The sequence below is a fragment of the Ammospiza nelsoni genome, chromosome 6, assembly GCF_027579445.1.
Source record: "Ammospiza nelsoni isolate bAmmNel1 chromosome 6, bAmmNel1.pri, whole genome shotgun sequence".
Lineage (NCBI taxonomy): Eukaryota > Metazoa > Chordata > Aves > Passeriformes > Passerellidae > Ammospiza > Ammospiza nelsoni.
This window is the reverse complement of record NC_080638.1, coordinates 19,096,019-19,109,685: the sequence shown is the minus strand read 5'-3', so window position 1 is coordinate 19,109,685 and position 13,667 is coordinate 19,096,019. Positions and strand designations below refer to the sequence as shown.

Genomic DNA, 13,667 nt, shown 5'->3' with positions numbered 1-13,667 from the left:
CTCTCTTTATTCCTATATGGTTCATATTGCCTGGTTTCCAGAGCCAGAGTAAACACCAAATTTTGCCATGCTAGACAATTAAATGAATGGAATGTAGTTGCTGTGTGTGATTTTAAAGATTTTGTGAAATTGCTTTGTTATTTGCCTCTCCTTTTTTTTTTTCAATTAATCAATAGTTTAATGAAACATGGAATTTTGGAAACTGCCATACAGCCACTTGCCTTGGAGAAGGAAGCAATATCAAATTGTCTGTCATGACTTGTCCACCTCAGCAACTGAAACTCTGTGTCAATGGTTTCCCAATCACAAAACACTCTGATGAAACCGGTTGCTGTGAAGTCTCTGAGTGTCAGTGTAAGTGGCAGGAAAATTCCTCAAATTTATGTTATGTTCAGCTGGGCCTCAAAAAGGAAAAGTCTATCTGGTCAACATCTATATTATGTTCATATCAATTCAGTAGGATACAATGGAACAGAAATCCCATCTGAAATCTTGGCTGTTGAAAGCAGATGTCCTTGCTAGAGTAATTTTTCTTTATCAAACTGGATTTTTGTCTCTGACTGGAAGCAAGTAAAAAGGTTAAAACCAGCTTGTACTTACAGGTAGCTCAGAAGTCGAACTTGAAGCCTGTCATTCTGTCTTCTAGGTATTTGCAGTGGATGGGGAAATGAGCATTATGTGACTTTTGATGGAGCATATTACCATTTTAAAGAAAACTGCACCTATGTCCTTGTGAAGTCAATTCACCCTGACTCTCACAACTTCTGGATTCACATAGACAACTACTACTGCGCTGCCACTGGTGGAGCAATTTGCTCAATGTCCCTCATAATTTTTTACTCCAACTCTGTTGTTATTCTGACACAAGCTAAGGAACATGGAAAAGAAACAAACTTGGTAAAGTATTGTGTTTAGATGAATTCTCAAAATTATTTTGCTGTAGTTATATTACTGTACTGCCAAACATCTTGTGATGACAAAGGATTAAGCTTGTAAAACATGGAATGGGTAACAAATGCAATTGCTTTGCTTCTTCTCTCTTTTTTTTGCTTTGTATCAATAGAATCTGCATATTCTAAAAATCTGAGAAATTATCACATAGCTGAAAATTGTGGTTTTTGTCCTGATAGGAGTATTCAAATATAAATTGCAACATATTAACAAGGAATATTAGACAACTGCTTAAATGACTGACAGACACCATTTGGTGCACCTAAGGTCTGAATTTGTGCCACTCTGCTTTCCAGCTGCACTAATCCTGTTCCTTACTCAATGAAGGAGCACCCATAAAAAACTTTTATTTCTTTTCTTTTAGATTTTGTTTGATGACAAGAAAGTTGTTCCAGACATTTTTAAGAATGGTATCAGGATAACCAGTTCTGGCCTTTATGCCATAATTGAAATACCTGAATTAGAGGTATACATCTCCTATAGTCGACTTGCATTTTACATAAAACTCCCTTTCAGCAAGTTTTATAACAATACTATGGGACTCTGTGGTGAGTGTCCTCATCAGCTGACAAAAATTATTGCTCTGAATTTTCCTCTATCTCTCATTCTCTTGTAAAATCTCTAAATGCTTGCAACTTCACTATTTCTCACAAATGTTAATAAATTTATTTAATGGAAAGACACTGTCAGGAAATGTAGTTTTAAGTAATATCTTTCATTCTGTCCACAGTCTGTTGGGGGATGGAGATAGAATTTTTCTAGGCCCTTCCTTTTCATCATATCTACTTCATATAGGAATGTAGGAAATGTGGAGAGTCCTGTGCCATCTCAGTTATTCTGGCCACCAGAAGAACTGTATCATCCAACACATCAATTCTGGTTTTCATGAGTAGCTGGCAAACTGTTTCTTTGAGCCTTCACTTCCTAGAAACAGTTTGTGAGAATTTATCCAGAACCCCACATGTTGCTCCCTTCACACAAGGAAGAGAACTTCCCCCCAGATTTTCTCTAAAACCAGCTTCATCAGCATCAACTGTGCTTGAACTGTCATTTTTATATTGCTACCAGGTACCTGCACCAACCAGAAATCTGATGATTCTATGAAGAGGAATGGTGAGGTCGTCAAGTCCTTCAAAAAGATGGCACTAGATTGGAAAGTCCCATATCCTACCAACAGATACTGTAACCCTGGTGTCTCACAGCCATCGAAGACTGACGATCATCAGCATTGTGTGCCTTCTAATCTGTGTAAAATCATCTGGTAAGGCAACTCCCAAAAGTATCATAAAGAAAAATCCACAGGGTAATTTCATTCTTCACTAAATGGCTTGGGTGAACTGATTCTAGGATATGAAGAAAATACAAAGTTTTGCATACCTCGTGCATTCCAGATTGAGAGCTTCTGCCAGCTCTTATACGCAAAAAGATGCAACTTTCAAAAGAACAAAGAATAGCATGTTTAAGATGTTTTTGTGTTTACAAAATACAAAAAGCAGTGAACTGATGTGTGTGTTCTTGAGCTTGGCAGATATTTTTAAGCTGCATCAGCAAAATCAGTCCTCTCTTAATTGTATCTGCTGCTTGGCACTCCCTCTGCCTGTCAGTTCTGAGAGGGCAAGTGGGAATTAGCTAAAATTTAGTATCTTAAAGCTCTGAATTATATGAAACACAGTCAGAATATAGTAAGCAAATATATGTGTCTGTTTTTAAAACAATTTTGTGGTTTAAAGCAGGATTTTCAAACATGCTGGCATAAAAAGTCAGCATTTAGACTTGCAGCTATGAGCTGTGCAGGAGCCTTTGCAGGTAGCAGTCCAACATAATATTGTTTCCTTTCAAAGCATTGTAAATAAAGAATGGCAGGCAAAGCTCATTCTTTATTAAGCTGTGGGGGTGTGTTGCCTATGAGAACAATTTGTAGTTGTTCCTTGAGGTTTTGCCCGGAGCAGGGGGGATGGTTTGGCTCTGAATTGAATTCTTCCTTGGAAGCAGCCCAAGGTTTCTCTCTGCTTTGTGCAGGACCCTGACGGAGTGCCACGGCGTGGTGCCCCCCCAGCCGTACTACGAGGCGTGCGTGGCCAGCGGGTGTTCGGAGGGGCAGCCCAGCAGCGAGTGCCAGAGCGTGCAGACCTACGCGGCGCTCTGCGGCCTCCACGGCGTCTGCGTGCCCTGGCGGGGCCTGGCGGGCGGGCGCTGCGGTGAGCCTGGGAACGGGCCGCGGGTTAGCGCGGAAAACACCCCCTGGGGAGAAGCGAGTCTGCTCTGCCCTCCCTCCCCTGCTGCTCCGGACCTCAGAAACAGCAGGGACAAACCAACGAGGTCGTTCCCGCCCAGACCTGGTGCAAAACAAGGGGGAACCAGCCCCCGGTGTCTCCTGAGTAGCTCAGCCGAGGAGCTGTGTGTGTTCCCCGCAGCTTGGGCGCTAGATGGCAACGCACCGCTTCCCTCTGCTCGGGCCGCCCCGTGAATCAGGGCGAGCCCTGCTGGTCCTGGCGCTTGGCCCTTGCTGGCCCCATGGGCCCCTCTGGCTGGGGCTGCAGGGCCCCCTTGCCGCGCCGTGCCGACCCGGGAGGTGGCCGCGGTATCTGGGCTTTGTCCCTTCGTGTCCCTGCATCGGAGGGTACACCTGGGACTGGGCTTCTTAACTTGTGTGTGTTGCAATGTTCCACAGAGGCCAGCTGTCCTCGGGATCAGGTGTACAAGCCGTGCGGGGAAGCAAAAAGAAACACTTGCTTCAGCAGGTGGGTCATTTCCATAAGGCGGTTTTCAAGTCCATAATGTGAAGATTGCCAGGGAAATTTGAAGTTCACATTCCCTTGGGATTTAGATGCCTTGATTGCCCTGGGCAATTTTTGCCTCTCATTCATTCTCATTTATATTCTGTTTGTGCAGAGGAGTTGTTACGAACACCCTTCCTTCCCAAAATAGCACACCAGTGTTTGTTGAAGGATGCTACTGTCCTGATGGAAAAATTCTGCTGAATGATCATGATGGCATTTGTGTGTCAGTCTGTGGTAAGAAATGGTATAAATGGTGCTATGGGAAATGGGGGTCAGAGCCTGACTAGAAGTGCATATTAAGGAGGTTGTTTTGGGTACAGAGGAAACAGGGGAGATCTTGTTACTGACCCTTTCTGGGGAAGCTGGGAGCATTCCAGATTGAGAGCTTCTGCCTGCTCTTATATGCAAAAGATGCAACTTTCAAAAGAACAAAGAATAGCATGTTTAAGATGTTTTTGTGTTTACAACCTGTGACTTTGCACTCTGAATTTCTCTTGGTGGCTGTTTCTCAGATTTCAATACCTTCCTTCTGTTCCTGTTTTTCTGCTTCTGTTCTTTTCCCTGATGGAGTTACCTTTAAAGTAACATCTAATTCATTTTATAGGTTGCACAGCGCAAGATGGGTCAGTGAAACAGGTAAGAGAAAAGGAAAATACTGTCTTTATAGTTTGTGTTCTGTGACCTTCTGCAAAAATGACTGCATAAGTTGTTTCTTTTATTTCTAAGCTTAAAAACCAGTGAACTGCAATGACATTGGGGAGAAAATCAGATTTTATTAACTCCAGCACTTGTTTCTGTACTTGAGGTACAGAAACAGAAACAGCAGTTTGTGGGAATCAGTTTCCTGGTAGAACTATCAGGCTTTCCTCCTGGAAACACATAAACCTGAAAAGGAAGGTGGCAAATAATACCATTTTTTCTTACTCTTCTGTTCTTCTCCCTCTGGGATTTGAATTGCAATTTTCCTACACAATAAATTCAGTCAGCTCAGTCCTACACTGGCTTGCAGCAGGCATTCATTGATTTAATGCTTCCAGGTTTTTCTCTCTGAACTGCTATCCCTTTTGTTTTTATAGCCTAGAGAGGCTTGGGAACATGACTGCCAATACTGTACTTGTGATGAAGCAACCTTGAACATCTCTTGCTTCCCCCGCCCTTGTGCTAAATCTCCAACTCTCAACTGCACAAAAGAAGGCTTTGTACGCAAAATAAAACCACGTCTGGAAGACCCCTGCTGCACAGAGACAGTCTGTGGTGAGCAGATCCTTCACTCGCTGTAATATGACAATATTTGCCTTTATCAGTAATCTTTAAGTGAGATGTGGTGCCCCACAGCACACTGGAGTGGTCATTTTTTGCATCTATGTGCCAGGAGCTCTTGCTAGCAGAAAAAAAAACTCCTCTGGTCCACCTTGTTCTCTAAAATTAGTGCCATGACCTGACAGATATTTACACTGGAAAATCTCCTGTGGATCATTGGGACCAGCAGGTGTTCCACAGGATCCTTTGGCTCTTGTTCTTCTGAGATGAGAGGGTGATCCTTCCCTCTCATCACCAGTAAGAGAGGATGTGTTCATCTTCCAGGCTTCCCTAAAGCTTCCTGACATATGTTTGCCCTCAGCTTTGCATTTGCACCCTCCCAGTCCCAAATGCCCATCCCAGCACAGGAGTGGCCTGCTCCTAAACCTGGCCATTCCCAGTATCTATATCAAGATGTAGGACAGAGAATCCTGGCAATGGTAATAGGATGGTTTTTTCCAAGCTCTCTCCATAAGTAACATTGCTGGATGGGAGGTTTTGGCTTACTTTGTCTCTGCTGTGTATTGCAGAATGTGATATAAAAACCTGCATTATCAACAAAACAGGATGTGACTTAGGTTTCCAACCAGTGCTTGCTATATCTGAGGATGGTTGTTGCCCTGTCTTCTCCTGTAGTAAGTACCTTGTTTCCTTAAGATGTTTTATTTGTTCTTTGAAGTATTTGATTTTTCTAAATGAGGTAGCATCATGGCAGAAGCCTCTTTCTTTTCAGCCTTTACAATTGAGCTATTTTTTCCCTTTATTTCTCCCCCCTTTTTTTTGTTGTTGTTTTTTGGGTTATTTTTTATTTGGAATAACTGGTTAGGGTTCTCTGTATTCATTATTCAGGGAGTTGACCTGAATAATGGTCAAGCTATTGACCATGTACTGAATGATGGTTAAACTGAACCCATCCAGAAGCTCTGCTGCCAAATTATATTTCCAGATTCACACAAATAAGTCCGTTAGCTTTGTTACCAGCATAGTGGTTAACACTAAAGAAAAGTTCAAGTGATTTCAAGTGTAGGTAAAAAAGGCAAAGGCAAATAAATTTTACCTTATGGAAAATACCAGAGTATGGAATTATCCCCACTTAATGCATATCATCTAAGCAGATGCTACATATGGGCTTCTGAATACCAAATATCACCATGTACTAGTTGCTTTTTTCCCCCCTCTTGTGTGAGCTATTAAGTTCAGCTCTACTCTTTGACTTCTCTAAATCACTCACAATTCAGAGAGGAGTACAGAAACTGCATCATTCCTAGCACAACCTTTTTCATTTTTTTTTCTTACAGTACCAAAAGGTGTATGTGTTTCTGAAGGAGTTGAATTTAAGGTAGGCCTTCTTCCAGACACTTCTTCCTAGGAGTTAATGTTGCTTGAGTCAGAATTATCTGAAGTTCTTGTTTTCAATACTCATACAAAAAGCAGGATTAGAATGGCTTGTAATTCTTCCTTGCCAGTAAGTTTCCCTACCAAGCAATCTGTGATTCTGGGATAGGTTATTCAATAGCAATGCTAGAAGCCAGTAACTTGCTTACTAAAAGAGATCTTGCCTACACTTTAGAGTCAATGGGTCAGAATTGTAATGAAACACAAATTTTAAAGCTCATTGAATGTTGTAAGATTACTGCTTGCTTGCTCAAACTGTCCAAAAATGCTTGAAATTTATGAAAACTCATTTAACATCACTGATACACTTAGGAATGTCAGCCTTGTCTTCATTTTGTGATACCAATGGTGAAGTTTTAGAGATCTGGATGTGTATTCATTTCAGGAAATTCTTCCAAAAGTAAACCTCATAAGCATTAGTTTTTTCAATAGGCCAGGGGGGTGTTTATTCCAGAACCCTCTGAATTCTTGTCATGGTTTTCTCTCTCCCCTGTATTTCCAGCCAGGGGCAATGGTGCCTAAAAGCTCTTGTGAGAACTGTGTGTGCACAGATGAGCAGGATCCCGTGACACAGACCAACCGCATCCAGTGCCTTCCTGTGCAGTGCCAAACCACCTGTCAGCAGGTCAGCACCTCCTTGACCACAATGCCTGATGGGTTGAAACAGGGACAGTGTAACTGCTTTATCTGTGCAACACAGCAGGATAGACTCTTCTATTAATGGCTTTGTAAAGTCCTTTTTAGGGTGCTGTTATTTTTGCTCCAGCAAATTTAAGAGGTCACCCTTGGAAAAGTGCTGTGAGGGGAAATGATTGCAAACCTGTTAAAGTCTGACTGCTGAAAGATGTTTGTGTCATTCTGTTCATGTTGTCCATAGTCAGCTCGTAAATGAAGATTGTGAGGAAACTGCACAGTGGTTTATATCTTTCCAGACACTTTCACTTGTGGATGGGGAATACTCAACTGCTCCTCATTATTGTGAGAATTAGCACTCAAGTTGTTTAGTCTGTTACTGAATATAAGTAGGGTGGTTGCTTTTCCATTCATGCCCAGATAAGGACAGATGCACCACCAGTGTTAAAAATGGACAAAATCTTTCATTACACTTTTTACTGAAGCCAGCCACTCCCACAGCCAGCAGAAAAGCAATGCATACCTAAAGCACAGGGAGAAAATCTTCACATGTCTGACATCAATAGTTCTTGTAGATAATGATATCAGACCAAACAGTGGTGGCAGATTGTGCAAGTAATCATGTGCTAAATTAATTTATTTCACCTCTTTTGTATGCTAGTCTGAAGAGAAGAATAGTCAATGACAGGGTCTTCACAGCAACTGAAGTACCCAGAAGTCATTATTCAGTAAGGCAGGAAAATTACCAGCTTTGATTGTCAGGCTTAATGTGGTTCCAACAGATTTCAAAAGACAACAGAATTGAAACCAGAAGGCTCGCTCATTTCCTCTGCCATCTTCAGTGTAGCTTTGATCCAAAGATGCTTCAGCAACAAGACACAGATTAAGATGGATAAATGGAAACTTTATTCCCACAGGGTTTTCGCTATGTGGAAGAGAAGGGTCAGTGCTGCAGCCAGTGCCAGCAAGTGGCATGTGTGGCAAATTTTCCTTTTGGCAATGTGACCATTGAGGTAAGCACTCCCTTGCTCTGCACACAAGGCTGAACTATCAAAAAGACTTCAGCATTTTTTCAATCAGTGCCATGCGTTTCAAGGCTGGGAGGACCTCAAGGAGATGTAAAAATATCTGTGTTTCCAAAGTGAATGTAGATGTTTATATAGCTGTTCCCTGCTGTGTGCATTTCATAGGCACTACCATGCTGACAATTATAATCTCTGTCAGGAATGGGAATCATGTTACCTCCACTTCTCTTGACATGAAATAGCAAGAAAGAATTTAGAAGGGATGGTGACATGGTGTGATACTGCTCTTGCAGAGATATGTTGTGCTGGCTTCACATCACACTGCTCCCATCTGAAGCAGTTTCATTGTCTTGCCCTGAAGATACAGGGATACAGTGTGAGCAAGCTGATAGAGCTGTGCTGCCACTGGTTCTGAATTTGCTGAGGCAGAAGTCAAGTGACACAGCTGCTGTAATGTTGTGTGACTTGGTAACACACACAGCTAAAACATCGTGTCTTGTGAATGTAACATTGTGTAGGTAGAAGCTGAACCTTTTAGGGATGGGCTTGATGATCCTACACTCAATGATATGGCTTGGTCTTTTCTACCCTTAATGATACTATGGCTTCATGATTCTAGCTTCTTTTGGTTTTGTTACAGCCTGCTACTCCTGTGTATGGTCAATGATGCTGTTTCAACCAGTGGCTTGTCTTACATGCAGTTGCTTCTCTGACAGCTCTTGTGTTCTACATATTTTCTATTTCATCCTTTTATTCCTTGATAATTTATCTTACAAGCTAGATTTTTCTGTTCCAATATATAGTTTTTATCTATGCATGAGGAGGCTTTGCAGTTATGCATTAGTCTCTATTGCAAAGACATTTTTTTCTCTTTCATTCCTTTTCATTTTCTTCCATATATTAAAAAAGAAAATTGCTGAAATCCATTGAAAGAGTTATTTTTCTTTTGTGTATATCTCAGCCCACAAACATTAGCACACCTACCTTCTGGCATTTCTGCTAATACCTTTATGCTCATTCTGCCATTCTTTCGTTCTTTCCCCCTGGGAGGCCACAGAAGTGAATTTGCGTAGACTGGTAGTGGGTGAGCTTGGTACATAATTTGTAGATATGAGTTGCAGACATCTCAGTCCTTTCAGAGTGATATGAGCAGCCCAGTCTCTGCCAGTTCATTGACTTTATTACTGTTTCAGTTTTCTAATTTTTTTGCTATACTCCATTGGCTTGGGGGTTTTGTTTGTCTTTGTTTGTTTTTGGTTTTGTTTTTTAATTTTTTTTCCTGTTTTTATCAGGTTGGAAAGAGTTATAAAGATCCATATGACAACTGTACTCACTACACATGCACTGAATCAGCAGGCCAGTTTTCCTTGACTAGTACAATAAAGGTCTGCCTGCCATTTGAAGAAGCAAACTGTGTGCCAGTAAGTATTTTACAGCCAGAGAAAGACTTCTGTAGTGAGCCTTGATCCTGGCCTGGGAGTTATAGTTGCTGAGTATTTCTTGATGTTTCCTTGTTTGAAAGAAATGTGCTTCTCCAGCCCTGTGTCCCGTGGAAATAAGCCAAAAATATTTGCAAACAAGCCCACACCATTTACATTGTTGTGGGATAAGCATTAGAACTTGAAAAAGAAGGGTATTGGAGCAATAGCAAGGAAGGATTTTCATCACTTGAGAAACATCAGTGTTATAAAATGCAGTTGAACAAGTGGTGACTCACCATGGATCCTTGTGGGACTGATGAACAAAATGTCTTCTGATATGTGGTGTCCTATTAAGTGGGGATATGGAACATGAATGAGCAAGGGGTAATATTCATACCCAGGCTTTCAGCTATTGGTGGTTTCCAGTTACTTTCAGTAGCATTTTGGGACTTCACAGCAGATCAAAGCAGGGACTAGGACAGCCATGTACTTGAGTTTGCTCTGGGGTGGGCTCTGTCCAGGCCAGGCTGCTCAATTCTAGGGACAGCTGGCAGTCTCTGTCTCTGGCTGGGGTTTTTACACTGGCTTCAATAGGACCTAAATAAGATCAGGCATGTATTACAGGGCATCTTACCTGGCTTGTGAGAGGATATGTAGTTCTAAGAAAATTCTCTCCCTTCCTTGCTGGGTGGTTTGTTCTGGTTTGGGTTCTTTAAGCAGCTTTATATATAATTGGTACACAAGTAGGTCTGATGGGGAATTTGTATGGATTAGAGATGAGGGACTGTAACTGAACTCTCATCATTGCTACTGTCTGCTTAGGACTACATGCATCTGAACTGACTGTTCTGGTTACTTTCAATACAGGGGACAGTTGAGGTGTCATCAGATGGCTGTTGTAAGACATGTGAGTGCATTAAGTCACTGCTTCTCTTTTCCAATACTGTTTGGTCCTTCCCTGCTTGTAGCCCTGTTTCTGCATGGATTGAGAGCCTGCAGATTCCACAGACTGAAAGACACTTTTACAGCAGCAGAACTGTTCTGTACCTCACAGCCAAGACTAAAAATCTGCCTTATTCTTCCAATGGGAACACTAAAATTTTTTATCTTCTTTTCTGTGTTTTTAAATAACTGAATTACTGTTTGCTTGAACTATACTCCTGATAAGAAAACTTGTAGGAGATATTCTCTGCGTTCTTGCATCTGCAAATTGCATAGAAATAAACTTTTGGGGTTTTTTTTCTGTAGCATCCACTCAGAAATCCCAGGTTGTCATAGAGCCACATAGGTAATTTTATAGCCATGTTAGAAAAACCTAAACCCTTCATGCCTCCTTTAGGTCTTGATTCAACAGTATATTTACATGCTAAAGCTAGTCCACAAATGGAAAAGTACATTGACTGGTGGGGAATCATTTTGCTGAATTAATGCCTCTTTGCACTCTCATTTGTGGGTTTGGTTGTGCGTTTGAACTGTGAGAAATTTTACTAGGATGAATTGTCCTTGGTTTACTACCAGATACCTTTCAAAACATTTGTTCCCCAGTCTGAAGAAGCTTAACAGAAGCATTCTTCTGTGCAGGTATTGACCTCCCACACAAATGCAAACGCAATGTGAAGGAGCAGTACATCGTCCATGGCAACTGCAAGTCAGCTGCTCCTGTCCCAGTGCCCTTTTGTGAAGGGATGTGCAGTACCTACTCCGTGTAAGTAGGAAGCCTTTCTCTCTCTGTCCTCGTCTGTGGCTTGTCTTCCTGGGCTCTTGTCACCAGTGGGCTACTGCTGTTTGTCCCCTTCCTGCTGTTTGCTGGGAAACTGGGTGTGCAGAAGAGCAGTCATTAACAATGGCTTCAGTGTGATAGAGTGCCTTATCTTAGTGAGGAAAATGGATCCCCTGGGAAGGACGTCAGCTACATTTATTGAACGTGCTCTTAAGCATGTCCTTGTATGGTTTTTGAACAGCTCTAGGAGGCTTTCCTGCCTTTTGTTCTCTGCATGAATTGCTCCTTTCTGTCTTGCTAGAATGGGCCTAATCCAAAATCCACTGAAGTTACTGGGATTTTCCCCGCTGATGTCAAAGGATCTGGCCCTGCATGGCCAATAGGATCCTGATGAAAGGCTGTTATGAATAAGCAGAAGAATAGACATGAAATTTTGCTCCTTAGTAGTATGTGCATTTGGAGCAGTAAGTACAGATGAGTTTGGGAAGACCACAGGCAGCAGACTGATATGAAAAATCTCATTTCTATAGGTATTCTTTGGAGGCCAGTGAAATGGAACACAAATGCTCTTGCTGCCATGAAAAAAGAAGCCACAAAGTGAAGGTGGAACTGGTTTGCTCAAACCATAGAACAGTCCAGTTCACATATATGTACATAGATGAATGTGGATGTGTGGAAACAAAATGCCCAAAGAGGATAACATGAGTGTGAACTAAAGGAAATATTTCATCCCCCATTTAGTCCTTCCCTAGCAAGTGAGTAGTTTAGAAAACAGCTGTGAGTAACCTTCAAATGACCATACTAGCGCTTTTTCTTTCTGGTATTATATGCAGTTATGGAAATTAGCTAAGATTTTACTCTAAATGTTTGTAGAATAAACTGCATTTCAAAGAGGACTTGTTCTCCTGTTTTAGTGATGCTGCTAACGGGGCAAAGTGGCTGATGTCTTTAATCTTACACTGATATATACACCAAGGTTATTGCAAGACACTCTAGAGACAGCTGATGCCTTTCAAAAGTCCTGCCTGAAGAAAGTGCACATTTTTAAACCATAACCACATGTATTTCATTTCCCTTAGAAGTGAAACAACAATCACTTCCACAGCTGCAGTTCACCCAGAGGCAGGACTTGGCTCAGGGCCACATTTCTGTTCTTCTCCCCAGTTGTCTCAAATCTACTTTGGCTGTGACTCTGCATCACTGGAGGAAGTCAAGGTGATTTTTTTCCTTCCTCACTGTGAGCACTATATCAGGAGTGTAAAAACATGGGTCTTACATATACACTACAAAATGAATATATTTGCATCCTTATTGGGAGTCCTTATCTCACAGTGGGGTTTTTATTATTTGCCAACATCAAGCCCTCATCTGTGTGTTAGTTCAGTCTTGCTACTGGTTGTGTGACTATGATTTGTGTTACAAATAATTGGTTCTCAGCTAGCATGCCCAGTGGTACTGGTGACAGTATTTCATGTGGACAGGGATCAAGATGAGCCAACAATACCTTGAGAGTGCACAAGGAAGGCAGATGGTTCTGTTATTTGAGCAATTTGTGTTTTGTGGCCTGAAGGAAGACTTCTTCTTCAGTTGAAGACAGTGACTTTCTTAGTGTCCTGCAGCCTGCTGAGGAGGCTTTTTTGAGAATTGTTTTGCAGGGAATGCTTTTGAACTGACCAAGTAGATATTATATTCATTATACTTTAGTTTTCCATTTTTAAAGTGTTGCAGCTCTTGAGCCCCAAGGAATCTTCAATTTGCTTATTTTTCATAATAAATCCTTCCAGCAGATGTCATGGTTCTTTGATATGTACTGTCTCATCATGGTGTTACTGATCTTAAAATTGTGGGAATCCTTGACGTTGCTTGATTATAAGTTTTAGGAACCTCCAAATAATTCAGCTAACTCTCTGTGCAATGCAGCTCCCTTGGAAGGCACAATTGCTTGACTGAGGCTTATGTACAAATTTCACATTAGTCCAGAAAACTGTTTTTATTGATACAAATCAAGTGCTCAAATGCTTTTGCAATGCAAAGAAAAAAAATAAGCCATCCCTTCCTTTCCTCCTTGCCTTTCCCTGAGGGGAAGAGGTCATTCTTGAGTGCTTTTGTCATCAGATAGTAAGTAGACTCTGGAAGTGGTCATATACACACTCATGCAAATCAACCAGCCAACCAACCCTGCAAATCAATAATTGTCAGCCAGATGACTTGGCAGGAACAAGATCAGAAACCTTTCACGTCTCTGTATTATCTTCAGGTAGGAGAAGGGAATAAACCACAATCTAATCATACCAGCTGTCTTTAGATTTCTATTCTCTTATCTGTTTCAGTGATGATGAGATTTTACACAGAAGCTGAGAATGGCATTGATTTAAAGGCATGCTTTCTGGCTTGTTTTTGGCATGCATTTTGCTTTTCAGGCGAGTGAAATGCTCAAACCAAA

The 13,667-nt window shown here is 41.5% G+C and overlaps 1 protein-coding gene across 1 annotated transcript in view; it reads left to right on the top strand.

Annotated features, from left to right (window-relative positions):
- The window catches only part of LOC132074124 (mucin-5B), a 44,409-nt gene extending 32,292 nt beyond the window's left edge, over positions 1 to 12,117 (top strand). Inside the window, exons 34-50 of the mRNA XM_059473652.1 lie at positions 177 to 354; positions 647 to 897; positions 1,316 to 1,499; positions 2,020 to 2,212; positions 2,971 to 3,149; positions 3,623 to 3,692; positions 3,844 to 3,965; positions 4,336 to 4,367; positions 4,808 to 4,985; positions 5,561 to 5,665; positions 6,329 to 6,369; positions 6,928 to 7,050; positions 7,976 to 8,071; positions 9,376 to 9,504; positions 10,372 to 10,411; positions 11,086 to 11,209; positions 11,755 to 12,117. Coding sequence (XP_059329635.1) covers positions 177 to 354; positions 647 to 897; positions 1,316 to 1,499; positions 2,020 to 2,212; positions 2,971 to 3,149; positions 3,623 to 3,692; positions 3,844 to 3,965; positions 4,336 to 4,367; positions 4,808 to 4,985; positions 5,561 to 5,665; positions 6,329 to 6,369; positions 6,928 to 7,050; positions 7,976 to 8,071; positions 9,376 to 9,504; positions 10,372 to 10,411; positions 11,086 to 11,209; positions 11,755 to 11,929 — 2,220 coding nt within the window. The 3' untranslated portion in view covers positions 11,930 to 12,117. The remainder of the gene's footprint in view (positions 1 to 176; positions 355 to 646; positions 898 to 1,315; positions 1,500 to 2,019; positions 2,213 to 2,970; positions 3,150 to 3,622; positions 3,693 to 3,843; positions 3,966 to 4,335; positions 4,368 to 4,807; positions 4,986 to 5,560; positions 5,666 to 6,328; positions 6,370 to 6,927; positions 7,051 to 7,975; positions 8,072 to 9,375; positions 9,505 to 10,371; positions 10,412 to 11,085; positions 11,210 to 11,754) is intronic.
- The last annotated feature ends 1,550 nt before the right edge of the window (positions 12,118 to 13,667 follow it).